Source organism: Anguilla rostrata, chromosome 8 (genome assembly GCF_018555375.3).
Source record: "Anguilla rostrata isolate EN2019 chromosome 8, ASM1855537v3, whole genome shotgun sequence".
NCBI classification, from domain to species: Eukaryota; Metazoa; Chordata; class Actinopteri; order Anguilliformes; family Anguillidae; genus Anguilla; species Anguilla rostrata.
The window spans coordinates 27,256,999-27,273,082 of record NC_057940.1 but is presented as its reverse complement, the minus strand read 5'-3'; the positions used below and the strand labels follow the sequence as shown (position 1 = coordinate 27,273,082).

General features: G+C 42.4%; 3 protein-coding genes across 9 annotated transcripts in view; 1 reads left to right on the top strand and 2 right to left on the bottom strand.

The window, feature by feature from the left end:
* The window catches only part of adam9 (ADAM metallopeptidase domain 9), a 33,901-nt gene extending 33,101 nt beyond the window's left edge, over positions 1-800 (bottom strand). For both annotated transcript variants that reach the window (XM_064347442.1, XM_064347443.1), the window contains exon 1: positions 386-800. In XM_064347442.1, coding sequence (XP_064203512.1) covers positions 386-467 — 82 coding nt within the window. In that variant the 5' untranslated portion in view covers positions 468-800. The remainder of the gene's footprint in view (positions 1-385) is intronic.
* A 518-nt stretch (positions 801-1,318) lies between these two features.
* Positions 1,319-5,833, top strand: nudt18 (nudix (nucleoside diphosphate linked moiety X)-type motif 18). Of its 2 annotated transcripts, none has more exons than XM_064347451.1 (3): positions 1,319-1,520; positions 3,629-3,842; positions 4,176-5,833. In XM_064347451.1, the coding sequence occupies exons 1-3, from the start codon at positions 1,470-1,472 to the stop codon at positions 4,781-4,783; spliced, it is 873 nt and encodes a 290-aa protein (XP_064203521.1). In that variant the 5' UTR covers positions 1,319-1,469; the 3' UTR covers positions 4,784-5,833. The 2 variants fall into 2 exon arrangements, with proteins under 2 accessions (XP_064203521.1, XP_064203520.1); XM_064347450.1 differs by having other exon boundaries at positions 1,378-2,237.
* Positions 5,834-6,656: 823 nt separating this feature from the next.
* On the bottom strand, positions 6,657-15,844 carry fhip2b (FHF complex subunit HOOK interacting protein 2B). Of its 5 annotated transcripts, none has more exons than XM_064347445.1 (17): positions 15,621-15,844; positions 14,529-14,607; positions 14,087-14,256; positions 13,398-13,502; positions 12,994-13,113; positions 12,356-12,598; positions 11,980-12,176; positions 11,603-11,720; positions 11,244-11,320; positions 10,955-11,147; positions 10,201-10,370; positions 9,342-9,482; positions 9,073-9,163; positions 8,469-8,612; positions 8,221-8,361; positions 7,637-7,737; positions 6,657-7,413 (listed from the first exon to the last, which is right to left on the bottom strand). In XM_064347445.1, the coding sequence occupies exons 1-17, from the start codon at positions 15,669-15,671 to the stop codon at positions 7,311-7,313; spliced, it is 2,244 nt and encodes a 747-aa protein (XP_064203515.1). In that variant the 5' UTR covers positions 15,672-15,844; the 3' UTR covers positions 6,657-7,310. The 5 variants fall into 5 exon arrangements, with proteins under 5 accessions (XP_064203515.1, XP_064203519.1, XP_064203518.1 ...); XM_064347449.1 differs by lacking the exon at positions 15,621-15,844 and adding an exon at positions 15,494-15,554; XM_064347448.1 differs by lacking the exon at positions 15,621-15,844 and adding an exon at positions 15,327-15,407.
* Positions 15,845-16,084: the final 240 nt, after the last annotated feature.

The window sequence follows — 16,084 nt, the reverse complement described above, 5'->3', positions numbered from 1 at the left end:
GGTAAAACAAAACTGCCTAACGTTAACCACTTACTAGGCTAACTAGCTACAAAGAGCCTAATTTGTAGCTTGCTTGCTAAGTGGCTAGCTAGTTAAGTTGGCTAGCTATATGAGTAGCTATGAGTGCAATTGATAAAGCTCGCCCAGTTAGCCACTTAGGTAAATCCGTTAGCCTAGCTACACTACCCGCGACGCAGTGATCACATGGTAACTGGGGAATACTCGAATACTTAGCTCTTGAGAATTATTAAACATCACCTATACCACAATACAGTTACTTCCACTATGAACAGTTTGAAAAATATCAGCTTTTAGATTCACATGTAACTCTATTGCTTGGTGCACATAACGATACGATAGCTATGATTTAACGTTCGCTACTTACTTCCAATACTGTCACTGAGCCCATAAAACAACCCAAGGACCCAGATCACTTTAATGCACCGCTGAGGTAACGTTACACCCATATTCTTAAATCCAAGAATGCAGGAGAAAAATAACTTCTTTATCCAGGCGTTGCCTTCCAAGCCGTAACGTTAACGAAGTGCCTCTTCCACATACTGTGAAAACCCGCAGCAGTCTATCTTCCCATAATCGTGTTCTTGTTTTTTGTTACAGTATATACAGATCACTACTTTGTTTATCCGTATAACGTTACCATGTGACTACAATAATTACAGATTATGCCGTTTCATTGATATGTAGCTTGATCGGTTCGTCCAGGCGCCTACGAATGGCATATCCATTGAACTCGAATAGAATAGATACAACCGAGCCTGCGTCAGTAAACATTTTGTGAGATTTTCTATTTAACCCCTTCGCGTCAGCGGCACTGTCGTTACTACTGCGGTTCACTTTTTCAGATAACCTAGACAGACACGAACTAAATATTTGCAGTGGCAGAGCAGATATTTCCACGCGTCAACAGATGTATTAGCGACATGACTAATGTTTTCTTGCTTTAACTATTTAATTAACATTAGCCAGCTTTTTAAAATAATAATAATAATAATAATAATAATAATAATAATGAACGTTATTTATATAGCACAGTTCAAACACACAGTGCCATCAATGCGCTTTACAGAAAAAGTGACCGAAGTAAAAACAGACAAACACAAAGAACAAAAAACTGTAGAATATATACAATCAATGAATAAAAAAATACAGATAACAAGACAAATATTAAAGAAATTTTAAAAATTCAATTAAAAAGTTTTAATAAGTAAAATAGTTCCTAAGGAAAAGCACATTTATAGAGGTAGATTTAAACCAAAAATATAAAGCAATTCAGGTATGTACTTCGTTCGTTTTTATAGTTGAATTGTTTTTTTCCATAGTCCCTTATCATACGGCCAATTGCGTACAGTGGCAATGATTGGACTTCCGATATGATTTAGCTACACAGCTGGGAACCTAGCAATGTAAACACTAGCGTATAGCTGCAGTCAGTCAGAAACTGTACTTTCATGTTGGTTGCGTGTAAACGTTTGAAAGCTACACGTACATTTAGCTTAAAGGTTAGCAAAATATGCGCGATACAATGTACAATATATTCGAATAGTTTTACAATAACATGTCGCTGTCTAGGCAAGTAGCAAGCTCGACTTTAACTGTTGTGTTGACTAGCTAGCTAGCTAACGTTTGCTATCATACCCCAGTGCACGTAAGCCTGTGACTTAACAATATTTAGAATTTAATATCGATTTACTTTAACGAGCTAGTCAACTCGCTGAACAAACTCAAGTTTACTACCCGAGCCGTTGCTACAGGGATCAGGTTAGCCAGTTAATTGAAAATGTACTGTACAAGTTATGCTATAAGGTATTGCTAGCTAACTACTGACAGTGTTTTGTTTGGGTATTGTACATTCAGCAACCGCATGCTAGGACTTTGGTATTTACGTGAGTTTATTTAATCTGGCTACATTTAGAAAAATAAAAATTAGATTGGATTAAAGGGACATGGAAATAACTGATATCTGGTTTCAGTTTTCCAACCTAGACCTTTGCAAGATTCTTTGTTTTCAAGTCAGTTCAAGGTAATTTTCTTCTTATACTGCAGTACTAGCAAGTATGGGCTCGACAGATTTAATTTTAGAGGGCGAAGTGGAGAGGATTTTAAACGGGGATGGACTAGAGGTGAACGAACTAGATTCTGCTCCCGAACAGGTCAAACCTGTAGTCTTGAGGAAAACGGTTTGCTACATTGTGTGCGCCGTCATCATCAATGCAAAGGTAATGCAATCATGCAGTGAAGGGCAAGAAATTGTGACGAATCTGTCCAACAGCAGCAGATTGAGATGTTTTTTAATGTACTGGACTTGTCAAGCTTTGAATGTAATAACTTAGTGCATTTCACACAATATAAGTATATGAAAGAACAGACCAGTGCCATGAAATAATTTTACTTCTAGGTTGTTCTGGGAAACTTAAGCATTTCAGTTTTACAAACTTGAAAGGAATTTATCAGTGTTGACTATTTGGGATGATGTTTTGTGGATTAGGAATACATTTTATGCAAAAAAATAAAAATCAGTACGTATAAAAATAGAGATGTGGTTTCCGGACATGACCTATCCTTAACCTCCTTAAAGGCATGTGTACCAGTAGGGGCTCAGGAGTGTAATCTGACAACTAGCTAAAGAATAATGTAGGCCTAGCACAGAACACTGACGAAAAAAACATCTCTAAACAAACCAGTTGGTAAGCACCAGCACCCAAATATGGCAAAACATTTACATAGAGCAGCAACGGCTGGATTTTCATACGCCCTTGGGGTGGTTATCAGTTGGCAGTCAGAAATGGCAGTTGTTCCACCTGACTTGAGCTATTTGTAGTTCGTCCCATACTTGCTGATTTGGATTGAATAAGTTAAAACTTAAAGGGCAGTCCATAGTAACATAACACCACTTTTACTGTACAGAAGCAGCTTCCATTTATGTTAAGGAATGTGTATATACTTCCTTAACATAGAGTGCAATTGGATTTTGCCACTATTCTTTTGCTGGTCCATGATGTTGCGTTCCAGTTAATATGCTAGCAAGGTTGGCCATTTTAATTTGGCTACACTCACATACACTCACATACAGTTTTATTTTTATTGACCTTAAAGTACTTTATTTGTAGTTCACATGTTCATGAGTCAAATATATATTGGATAGATTGTTTGCAAAGAATAAAAGATTATTTGATAGAGGTGCCTAATTTTAAGTAAAATTCAGAAATATTTTAAGCATGAATTCTACGTATACATTTACTTGTATTAACTGTTATTTTTTGAAAAGCCTTAAACTTTTTTTGACTGCTTTTGGTTGAGTTTTGTAAAATCTTAAACATTTACATTTTAAGATGAGGCTTTAGTCAATTGTGTTCACATTCTACCCCCTAGTGGCTGAAAAATAAACAGTTTTCTGATTCGAAGATCACAGTTGCTACATACGTTATAGAGCAGCACATGATGGAATTGTCCTAATATTCGATTAACAGCCGAAACAACACTGTGAAAGTGGCACAACTGTAATTGTTGTGAAAGATATTTAAATGTTGTCAAAGGCATAAACTTTCAGTGATTGAAAGTATATGAGCCCTCCAACAAGCCCCAGGTGTGTGGACTGTTTGGCTTGCAGAATGAAGTGCTGATGATGCAGGAGGCCAAGCCAGAGTGCTACAGACGCTGGTACCTCCCAGCAGGGCGCATGGAGGAGACGGAGAGTATCGTGGAGGGCATGAGGAGGGAGGTGAAAGAGGAGACCGGACTGGACTGCCAGCCCATCACACTGCTCCTGGTACAGGAGCAGGGGCTGCAGTGGATCAGATTTGTTTTCCTGGCTGAAGTCACAGGTTGGACCAAACTGATTATGTGACTCTGACTGTTAAATCAAAGAATGATTAAAAGATGCATTGCATAAAGTATAATTAACTTGGGGTTAGCAGGGTCCAGGGGACCCCCATTATAAGTCAAAAAGGGTAATTAATAATAATGATAATAATAATAATTATTATTATTATTATATATATATATAATATATATATAACCTTTATATATTTTTAAGATAAAGGTTTTATATTTTGAAATATTTCCCTCTAAAGCATGGCTGCACAGTTCATCATTTAATGAGGCATCACTGAAATGAATTGTACTTGACTGACCTCTGTACCACCCATCTCCACCAGGGGGCTCCATAAAGACGGAAGCGGAGGCCGATGCGGAGTCCCTGCAGGCCCAGTGGTGGGACCGAGAGTCCCCCCTCCCGCTGAGGAACCGGGACATCCTGTGCCTTATCGAGGCGGGGCTGAAGTACAGGGAGAAGCCCTGGTTCCCGCGGGCGCTGCCCGTGGAGATGCCCTGCCCCCTGGTCTGCCAGCGGCTGCTCCTGACCTTCGCCGGCCCCGGCGGAGACCTGTGGGTGCTGCTGGGAGGCTCGGAGGAGCCGCGCCTGCCGGTCGCCGCGTGCGACGGGGCCCGCTCCGTCGCCTGGGCCGGCCTCAGGCTGGTGAGGGAGTGCATGCCGTCCTCCCACCGCCGGCTCGCCGTCACGCCCCGGGGCATCCTGGGACTGCAGCACGGCGGGAGGGTCCCGGGGAAGGCGGACGGGGTGTGCTTCAACGCGCTGCTGTCCGTGGAGCACACGGGGGACGGGGGGCCGGAGGCCGGCCAGCCCCCGCCGCTGGAGAGCCCCGCCTTCCGGTGGCACAGAGTGGAGAGCCCGCAGTTAAGGGACAGGATCCGGGAGAGACTGGCCTCGGGGTCCCTGCTGCCAGTGCACAGCCTCTATGGCTGATAGGGAAACCAAACACCAGATGACTTCAGAGTCTGAGACTGCAGGGTACTGCAGTCCAGACCACTCCCTCATCCCACACTCCTCTCTCTGATCACTGCAGGTGACAGTGTGATGTGGGATCACTACAGGCTAGTGACTGGGGGCAGGGGGAGCAACAAAAGGCACTTATGCACATGTGCATTTAAGAATCATTAATCAGCATGCCATGTGGTTAGTTCAGACAATATATAACACACAGTATTCTAGTGGCATGAAAGCAATAGTTCCAAAAAAAAAGTGCTTCATTTGAAACGCACGGTATATGCAAGAAAAATGGAAAAATACCCTTTCCTTTTGAAAAAGGTTATGAATATATGATAAGAGCTTATATATGCTGAAATATAGTTACATATCTAGTCATTACTAGCATATTTTCCAAGAACAGCCATGAATAGAAAATAAATACCCACTTCTACAGTGTATAGGTTCTATTCTGAAGATAGAATCAAGTGAATGAGACAGTTGTGTGGAATGCAATCTGTGAGTGAACATAAACGGGTGGGCAGCCTTAATTTCTAATCTTATTACCACATTTATATTTATTTATCAATGAATGTGAAAGATCATGTGCTTATCTCAAAAGTGAAACCAAACCTCTGGGTAAAATATTTTTAGTTTGATGGGATAAAAGTTGAAAGGTTGATGAAATTTAATAAAGGTATCCAAAGAGCTTAGAGAGCAGTTTCTCATGTGGAAAAAGAACATAAGGACACATCCATATAGCTATTACTGGAAAAAGAGTATACGTTACATATTACAGACAGATGAAACATAAAACACATACAAGCGTGAACATGCATAGGAGTCTAAGGCACTTCAAAAGGGTTGCTTTAAACCCACAACATGCAGAAAACCTGCTCCAAAAGTCAACTGAGACTGCAAAGCCATTACATCCCAGGTGTCTTCCAACTTTCAGACTCCCATAAACAGCTTTACATTCAACTCTGCACAGGTGTCCATCAAATGACAAAGCAAATGGACAACAAACACTTAGATTCATCCCTCCCTGTTTTTGTTCCATATTAACAAAAACACCAATGCTGGACTTTCAAACCAGGCACTTTCAGTGTGTTGACTTGATACAATCGCACCTTAGTCTACAAGCAGACAATCTTATACCTTGCCACTAGGACATCTCCTTTCACAGGGATTAGCTTTCTCTTCACACTCTCTGATTGCCTCAAACTGCATCTCTGCAGCATACACATCAAACTAAAACCAAAAAGGGGACTATGTAGCATTACTAACCCTAATACTAATCAGTTTTATGTTGGAATGTCTTTATGTTTATAATCCCCATTGCTTTAAGGCACAATGTTACTGGCCTGACTGTAACATTTACACTTTAAGAGTGGAGCTGTCAACATCTGAATCTTAATAGAACCAATCAAAATGGTTTGTGCTTTGAAAGAAAAATAATGAATTGAATTTGCGTCAGTGATAATATAGCACTGAAATTGCGGTTCATGAAGACTTAAAGACTATAGAATCACAGTTATTAAAAGATACGATATGCTTAGATGATCTCAGGTTGCATGGAAAAGCAAGGACCCCATCATAGTATGGTAAAAGCAACCTGACCCTGTGTGAAACCAGAATTGGAATTGCATGCATTCAACTCCCTCGAGTATGATCAAGCAGCACTTGAAAGCCAATAAAACATTTTATGAGGAAACTGGACGGATTTTGTTCTGTGAAGTGGTAATCTAAGCATTATATTTCCTTTCATCCTACAGTGACTGCCTGTCGGATAGAATGTAGCCTTTGCCAAAAGTTGCATCATTCTTTCTGATATATAATTGTGCATCGTGGCTATGAATAACCGAGGCAAAAATAAAATGGACAACCTTTGGAGTTTAATGCTCTTGCATTGGGGAATTTTAAAAACTGTACAAGGGAAAGTGGCTGCAGAAACCCAGCCACAGTGTAGGAAAGACAAGAGACGCACATACTTCCCTTCCTCAAAGGGAAAGAACACCCCAAGTGTGAAGATCAAAATGCAAATAACAGAAAGACAAAATGCATCCCAATGCACTTTAAAGCATTGACAAAAAATGTACAGTATTGCTTATTTTTCCCAAAAATGGCCTCTGGATTTAAGATTTTTTTTCCTGATAAATATCACTTCTGAATGATGTCATACTGGTTAGATTAAAATACATAAATAAAATATTTGCATCAGATAACTATTCATATATTACATAATTTGATAAAGCACTCAAAGTTAAAACACACAAAAACAAAACAAGCACGGTCTTGATTGTACCATTACTTAAGGTAAGGATGTGCAATGACCTTTGTAGTACCTAAAGCCTCCAAAACTGGAAGGTAATCCTGTGGATCCGCTGTCCTTCACAGTGATGTCAGCCGTGATGTCACGACATTGTGCAAACTACACGAATAAGCAGCAGTCTGTTTGAGACATTGACAGGACACTGCTCCTGATCGTTCTTACAGAATCCCCAGCGCGACGGGACGCCGTGTCGTGTCAGTGTTCCTCCAGCGAGAGTGTGACGAACGCGATCGCGGCCAGCTCCTTACAGAACTCCTCCAGGACAATCACCCCCTTCAGCAGGGTCACGTGATCTGTTCTGAAAGTACAAAAAACAGACGGCTTATGCAACAGGAAATGACTGATGATACCAAGCCTGTTACTCCTGCACGTCAGGCACGACTGTCCCAGGCTTTCCTCTAATGGTGGATCTGAACCGCATCCATACTGCTTCTACAAAACAAGTGCTAATACAGGGACACGGGGACGGGGGGAAGGAGCAAATGAATGCATCTGGCTGTGTTCTGCAGTCGAGCTCTTACAGCGTCTCGGGCTCCAGGGCCATCAGCTGTTTCCTGATGTGCACGAGCCTCTCGGTGAAGTTGGGGATATGCTGGATTCTCTGCATCAGGTCACCAATCACCTGCGCGGAGACGGGATGGAAACAGTGCATCACACAGAGGGGAAAACAGTGCATCACACAGGGGAAAACAGTGCATCACTCCAGAACAAATTGTATTTGAGGGGAAAAAAACCACTTATGGACTTGTAGAAATATAAAGTCCATACTATAAAAAGAATGAATGCATTTAGCGGTCTTCAGAGTGCTTCTTTTTCCTTTGTCCACCATGTAACCTCTGCGCATTATGTCTAAAATGGCTGATCTCCAATGAAGTTGTACTGTTGTATTGCAATCTAGTACAGCTCCTCCAAGCTATTCTAGTTTGCAATACAAGCAATACTATGATGTGTAAAGTAAACCAAACTGACCCATTTGCAAGAATGGGCAGCTTCCTGTTTTTTTTCCAGTGCTTCAGTGTCCAGGTGACTGGAGTTACAGATGAATGTACTGAGAGGCAGAGTATACAAACTACACCCTGTCGGAACGGCATCTGCAGTCACTCACCCTGATGAGCACGGAGAAGAGCGAGCGGCTCCCGGGGGCCAGGCTGATGTAAGGGTCCAGCAGGTACTCGTGCAGGTGGGGGTGGGGGAAGACGGCCAGCCTGGACAGCACCGAGGTCACCTGCAGGTTCAGCTCATAAGGCTGAGAGAGAGGAGGGGGGAGTAGGGGAAGAGGCCACCATTCAGTCCACCGTGTGGTGAGTGTACTAGGCAGCCTGTTGCTAGCTTCAGTGGGGCGCGGTGGCTTACCTGCTCCAGGATACCGGCGATCCTGTCGAAGAGGACTTTTAGGAAGTGGCCTTCGTAGAAGTCCGAACCCGCAGGAAGGGGCTCAGGGGCTTTGGGAGACTCCGGCCAACCCCACTGCAGCGAAAAAGCTGTGCATTCTTTAAACTAGATGCAGTAAGAGAGACACAAGTCATGCAGTGGATAATCACTACAGGTGCCCAAGTCCTGTCTCACTGATGACCATCTAAAGCTATCTAAACCTGAAAAAGGTGTTTCCCAAACTGTTGGTCAGGAGCCACTGGTCATGGGAGGGGTTGGGGTGGGTTGCAAGATAACACACCAGGACGCGTTTTACTGTAGAGGATACATTTTCCATTCACTCTAGTCAAATTAAAAAGCGTTCATGTTTCATGTACTGCACTAGCTGCATGGTATATAATGTATTTCAATATGTCAACATTGTCAGGTTGCATTTTAAGGGGCATGACAAAGAAAACATGCATATTAAGTGGGTTGTAGGCTCAGAATGTCTGGAAACCACTCATTTAGATCATTAATATTTGACACTGAGTTTTTGTAGACCATCAGTGATAATCTAAAACAGAAAGAGCTGTTATAGGCTTACCAGTTCATGGGCATCGTGCACGTAAGTGTCGTATCCCGCACCCTGGACATGCTGAGAGGTTCTTGCCTCTTGAGGAACCAGGCAAAGGAAACTACAAATCAAAACAGGAAATGGAAAAAACATCTCATCTCTCACCATCCTGACATCGTTCAACAAACCCACTAGGATAAAATGGTCTGAGCTCAATTCAGTATCGCACACAACTGTTGACACAAAATAAGATTCATCTGCCCGAGGCTGGAGAAAATGAGAAATCTAAGATGGCGCACCTGTTCACGATGTCGGCTACCCGCGTCTGCCCACTCTGACGCTGCTCCACCTGCCGTGGTGGCAGAGAGAGCAGCTGCTCCGAGGAATTGAACTCGTCCTGGGGGTACATGTCCGTGAAGAAGGGGTCCTCCTCCAGCTCTCTGCTCACACAGATAAGAGACTGCTCACTATGTATGGTAGGGACTGGTCATATCAGATAGCAACAAGCAACATTTCTGAGTAGGCCTGTGTACTAGCCTTGGCTACACTATGCTAGCCTTACAGAAGTATGTACTTCCAAATACTGCTTGAAAGGGTGAAAAATGATAAGATTCAGTTTTACTCAGACCTGCTTATCAATCTACATACCTTTAGTATCTTTGCACAAAATTGTAAAAGTGCAGCACAGCACGGAGCCAAAATTTATAATTCTATTAGTGTTTTTCGATCATTGGCTTCATTTAACCTCACCATGTTAAGTTTAGCTAAAGTTTATGAAGATTGTGCATGTGTTTTTTGTGCTTATACAAGCTTCATTTGTTATGTATTTTAATGTACGTTAAAAAATCAGCTGACGCAGACAAAACTGCAGGCTGTCCCAGAAAGAATAAGTTCAATCAAGTTTGCTTATGACTCACTTTTGATAACACGGTATCTTAATGCCACTTTTATTACCGACATAAATTCAATTTTCAGACATCCGAACTAATAAAAATGTAGATGGAAAACTCCTTTGGAAGAGTGAAAGGGGTGGATGTAATGCTCGTAAATGCTTCCCAAACAGACATTTATTTTCACAGCGAGGGAGGGAACAGTCGCAATGGCGTGCACACATAAGGGGGGGGGGGGGGGATGGGCAGACTGCCGCGGGGTTCTCACACGGACTCCTCCAGGGGCTCGGGGTCGGCCGCGTGTCTGTCCTCCGCCCCCCCCGGCAGGGCCGAGATGTAGCCGCGATGCTCCAGGTTCCTGAGGACCAGGTTGAACACGACGCCCTCGTGCGGTTTCTGCAGCAGCTCGTCGAACAGACGCAGGGTGCTCAGGCTGATCTGAGGACAGAGACAAAACTGTCAACCCCGACAGGCCTTCTGGAAAGATCTTTCAATGTTTTACATCAAACCATTTTAAAGTTACATGAGTTAAGAGCCAAAAATGGACTGAAGTAATAGTTCTAACCTATGTAATATATTAGTTTGTGAAAATGATAGCAGAGACCATTGTCTCCACAACTACGTCTTCCACATGTCCATACAGAAAAAAGGCTAAAAGGCCAAAATGTTTTAAGTGGGTTTCTCCAAGAACCCAGTTCTTCAGAAGAAATTATTTCCTCCAGTTGGTGCTAAAGACATGCAAGGGCTACATGTTACATTTTGATGGAAATCAAAAGCCAAACTGTTAGACCATTCACTTCAATAAAGATAAACCTTATATTAAAATTAAATCTTAAAAAAAATATCACATTCCCAAATTACACTGGTGGAGCCTATATTTACTATATAAAGTCTTAAGACAAGTTAGCCTGACTATGGATTTTTGCATAAGCGATAATTAGTTTTTCAGCCACACGTTATTTGTCATTTAAATGGCTAGTGGATGAATGGGCAGTGGACAGTAGCTCAGAATGGACTCGTGCCTCGTCGGAGATGTGGTCGCAGCGTTCGATGAGCTGGTAGCGGAGCGCGTGGCTCTCCGTGTCCATGCGTAGCTCGCTCTGCGGCTGCTCCCCCAGGAGGAAGAGCACCAGCTCGTCCAGCAGGGCGGGGGCGCCGATCTGACGCACGATGCAGGACAGCAGCGCCGTGGTAACCAGAATGCCCGCCTCCGATCTGCGGAACAAACACTGGGCTCAGTACCTCCGAGAGCCTGAGGGGGTGTAGCTTCAGGGACACACCCACAAGGTGATAAAGGGGCAGGGCACTTACATCTGGAGCAGCTGAGGCTGCACGACTGCCAAAAGCCACTGGTGGTGAATCGCTTTGGCCAATTTCACAGAAAGTACCTGCAAAGGCAGCAAAACTTCATATTTTTTACACCCGTAACAAAGACAAAATGGACTGACAATACCATGTCCCATTTGAAGTTTTACAAACAAAAAGCAAGTCCAAAACTGTTAACCACTCCTTCTCGGTAAGAAAAAACCTTTTCTATCATTGACATAAGCTGAGGATCTGTTGTATCTGTTAAGACATCAGGATCTCAGTGACATTCAGTTTAACACAGACAGAAAGACATGTTTTTCTCAACCTTAAGTGGAGCTGCAGGGCTATTTTGTTCATCTCACCTTTTGTGCTTCTTTTGCCAGACTGTCACAGTAGTCTAACCATCCCAGAAACGCAACTACGTGCTCACTGCCAGGAAACGTCAAAGTCTTCTCTGGACATCCCTGAGAGAATGGATCCCTGCAGACCAAACAAAGAAACAGAGGAACCATGCAGTCGTCAATTTAACTCCAGAATATTCTCCAACACCCAACTACATGGCTATGGTATTGAGCAATTAGAATGCACATGAGCACATTTATATACAGTGAAACGATTATTTTTTCCCAAGTACAACTATTATTTTGCCCACTATCCTGCAGGTGAGCAACAAGAAGCAGCAGCTCATGCAAAAAGCTCATGGGAGATTTCCTACGACTGGTGGGAGGGCAGTACCCACCTCCAGTGAATCTGTGGGAAACCGTGGAGGTTTGTGGGGTCCAGGGAGGAGGGTACCATGCTGTAGAGCTCACACAGTCTGCCAGCCAAAAGCTGGCACAGCGAGGTGCTCTCGGCCAGGCACGCGGCCGTTTCCTGCTTCGGAAGGTTAACCAGGACCGACAGACTCTCATGGGCTTTTAGAGCAACCCTGCTTTTCTGAAAAACAGGGGGAAACAAAAACACAGGAGAGTTTATGACCATTACCACCACACTACCTGCCTTAAATTCCCTCCTTTAGTAGCCTCACTCAGGTCCATGTCTCATGACTGGAAAATTCATCAATAGGCCCTGTGACTTGTCCTCATACAAGGAACTGCGGTTGCCGATGTACACACCTGGCTTTTAGTCAAGTGAATTAAGGCGTGGATGAGGTCATTGTTGGAGGGACAGGTGGGGTTTGGGGGTTGCCGTGGAGAAGAGGAGGGGCCCGGTTGCTCGCTCTGCAGGGTGTCAGGGGCTGGGCAGCCTCGCAGAGGGCTGGTGGGGCCTTTTTCTGGGCTGGGGGCTTCAGCACTCTGTATACCCGCATCATCTCCTGAGGTAGAACTGCTCTTCTTAATGGGCTCATCTCTCCTAATCTAGAGAAACGGGCAACGAATAGAAGAACGCAGCAAAATAAATGGCAGTTACATAATTCATGGCTCTGGCTAATTTGTCCACACCGCCATTTTTTTTGGTGATGATTGATCATTATTATTCTATTTTTTTCTTATTGTGTGACTATGCTTTTTATTATAGATTAATTTTACATAATCCATTTGTATGTACACTAGTACAGTCTCAAGATTACTTATCCTGAGTAGCAATCTTGCTTTGTATATTGGTTTGAGATCTAGCACTTTCACCACAGCAAGCTTAAATTGTTTTTCTCACACTGAAACGGTAAATATATATGAGGTGCTTGTACTGTTGTCTGCTGGGCACAGCTCAAATCCAGTTTAATTCCAAAGAATAAAATGTAACTAAAAAGTACCTCGAGGATATAATTGAGCACGTAAGGATCTTGCTTCAGTCTGGAGCAAATAACGAAGAGAAACTGGGCCTCCTCCTTCTCTGTGAGAGACCCCGGGTGAGCACATAACCGAATAAGCTTCTGTTAAACACCACAAACAGAGAAACACAATTATGCTAAATTTATCAAATGTACCTTTTTTTATTCTTAACATCAAATTAATAATAATATCGCAAAAACAGTAATATTTGAATAATTAAACAACATAACTACACTCTTGACAACTGGAAATCTATCACCAGATTTAAAGTGAGACACAAAATAACTGCCAAAATGTGCACAGGCCAACACTGAAGGTAAGTAAAAGCAGTGATAAACGGTCACATTCAACATTTAGTTGTGAACAGTAATAGGTTCACCCTCACCTGGACTGGTCTGTGCACATTGATGATGTGAAGCATTGGCTGCTGGATTTGTGTTAGGAGCTTGGAAAAGAAGGCCAGGACCTGCTGGCTCATTCCCGGTGGGTACTGGATAAAGTGAGAGAGACAGTCAAGCACAGGAGAACAGAAATAATAGAAGAGTCCCAACCATAAAGACAAAAGACAATGACATCATGTCTAATGAAGTACATGCTGTAAACATGCAAGAGTAAACAAGGCAAGTATTTATCAGGAGATACGACGAACACATCACTACATCAAGACACCTAAAGGGATAGTACCTATGTGTTTTCAGTGCTTACTTTGTAAGTCACAAGGTGCTGGTTCTTTAAGTAAACAGGAAAAGAGTGTGAGGGGGCAAAGGTTTCAGAATGCTTAAGTGTGACATCATATGCATCCAACAGTGTAACAAGCAATTTAAAACCACTTCTACAAATAACAGTATGAATTTAGCATTACAGTAGCAGGTATAAATTACATGAATGGGCCCATGTTAAGAAACAGCAATGATCACAAACAGGATAAAAACACATTTATATGTAGCCTGTGTACACAGAAATATTTTCTTTTACTCCAGAACATATTAACCAGTGTATGGTGCTCTACCCAAGTAAGAGTTTATTTCATGCTACATGTATGTATGTTTCCCTCTTTATCTCTGCACTTCTCACCTGTGCTTTGCCTAAGGTGCAGAGGGTCTCTAGTAGTTTGTGCTGTAGGAGATACTCCATACAAGGCCCTGTCTCCTCGGACTCCTGCTGCTCCTCCTCATAAACCAGTATATCCAGCATCTGTTTGAGACGCCAGGGAATGTCCGTCTGTTTTGCAGGCTTTGTTTCATCTAAATAATAAATCACAGAATAATTCTTATATAGGGACCACTACACAGAATAGGTCCCCAGTGCTTTTGCAAAGAGGTTCTTAATAGAAATACATGCAATAAACTGACTGAGGAAAACCATAAAGAGAGGATTTGTCATATTACTACAACTACATAGTATCTCTACCCAAACAGGGTATTCCTTTAGGTGGACAATATCTGGGCAATTATCTCCAAGGGTTCGAAACTGGGTGGTGTACATAACTATATACTATGTTGCGACACGCACTCACCTGTAGTTTCAATGTAATAATTAGTTATTCCTTTCCAGTGGTCCACAAAGGACTCCAGCAAATTTATTGACGGTTCCCTCTGAAAGAAATTAAGAAGGCAGCTCAGAACATTAGTGTCTGTGAGAAACACAAGTACAGTTGTTTAAAACAACAAATACTGTACAGAGACAGTGTTTAGCCTACTTGATAACACAACTATAGGAAAACAGGAAGAGCAATCATCAGAGAGAACTAAGAAGCTTTAGTTTATCGCTTATCTGAGCATCATGGTTTTATCAGATAGCATCAAGGCCTAGTTGAATAGCAACCACAGTCAGCCAGAAAGCTGCTCAAACTTGTAGGAATGTTGTCTCCTTTTTACCAGAGGCATTTTCCACGTTACCGCGGAGAAATAATACAAGCTTGATGCGAGGAATATCCTAAAGCAAGCGATGCAAATGCGTTAGGCTATTTAAAAACGTGGGTTGTTTTGGTTTTCTCACGTGTCTCTTCAGTCAGCGAACTTACATAGCTAACATTGCGACCAAGGAACGTGCTTGTTGTAGAAAAAATGCAGTTATTGTATTTCACCCTTAATAACAAGCTAGCTAGCCTAGCATACAACATCCAAATAAACCGAATTAGGTAGCTGAATATAGTTAGGCAGATTATATTGGGAGAGAAGACGATGTGACAATTCAGTGAACAAGATATCTTAGCAGGCAAAGTTTGTTTTCTTGTATGTAAGCTAACTACCCAACCCTCCCAATATCTGTGCCCTCGACCTGTTGACAAATAAGATACAAATAGACCACGTACATGACTTGCTAACTAGCTAGGTGGCTACTTGGAAACGCCAACGTTACATGCATTTATATGACAAAACTCTATGGTCAAAAAACAATACAGCCTGCCGTTGTGAGTACACGGATAGCTATAGAAAATATAATGACAGCATTAAACTTTCCAGCACGATCTGCAATTACAATGTATAGCGAAGGCCACGATGGAAACCGCGGAACTAAGTGGAAACTTAAGTTACAGTGCAACAAAGTTGCTGCTGGACGTCCATAAACAAGTTTGCTAGGTAGCTAGCCATCCAGCTTTACTTACGGTTTCCAGCGCCTGCTGAAACAGAGTCGTGAGTTTACTGAACATGTCCATACTTCTAACTTCTTGGATGTTTTATTTTTGAATGCATTTAGTCGGATGTTCTACTGTATGGTTTGTAAACTGTCAAATACTAAAAAGCAGCCATTCCATTTTGGACGCTGGTTCAATTGCAGCTACTTAGCTAGCTGCCAGCTTATGTCGTAAGGCCAGGGGAGTGTCTTCCGAGATAGCAAGGTAAGACGGGAGTCGGGACACAGATAATTGTGACTGCCAAGCTGGCTGACTAGTTAAATATTGATAATACTGTATCCTAATTCCAGCTGTTTGTGTCAATGCGTTCTAAAGTAGGCCTACATAACGCCTCTGTCAATTAGTTTGCATGGATAAAGAGTTATAACAGTAGACAACCATTAATAAGCAATTAATAAAAATAGCTATTTTTTGTACATAGCCTAGAGTTGACT

Coding starts and splice junctions, on each gene's coding strand:
- fhip2b (XM_064347444.1), bottom strand. CDS start 15,134: ATGTTGTATGCTAGGCTAGCTAGCTTGTTATTAAGGGTGAAATACAAT. Junction 14,257..14,528: donor TTATTACATTGAAACTACAG/GTGAGTGCGTGT, acceptor TTTATTATTTAG/ATGAAACAAAGCCTGCAAAA. Junction 8,362..8,468: donor TCGCCGGTATCCTGGAGCAG/GTAAGCCACCGC, acceptor CCTCTCTCTCAG/CCTTATGAGCTGAACCTGCA.
- nudt18 (XM_064347450.1), top strand. CDS start 2,076: ATGGGCTCGACAGATTTAATTTTAGAGGGCGAAGTGGAGAGGATTTTA. Junction 2,238..3,628: donor CCGTCATCATCAATGCAAAG/GTAATGCAATCA, acceptor TTTGGCTTGCAG/AATGAAGTGCTGATGATGCA. Junction 3,843..4,175: donor TTTCCTGGCTGAAGTCACAG/GTTGGACCAAAC, acceptor CATCTCCACCAG/GGGGCTCCATAAAGACGGAA.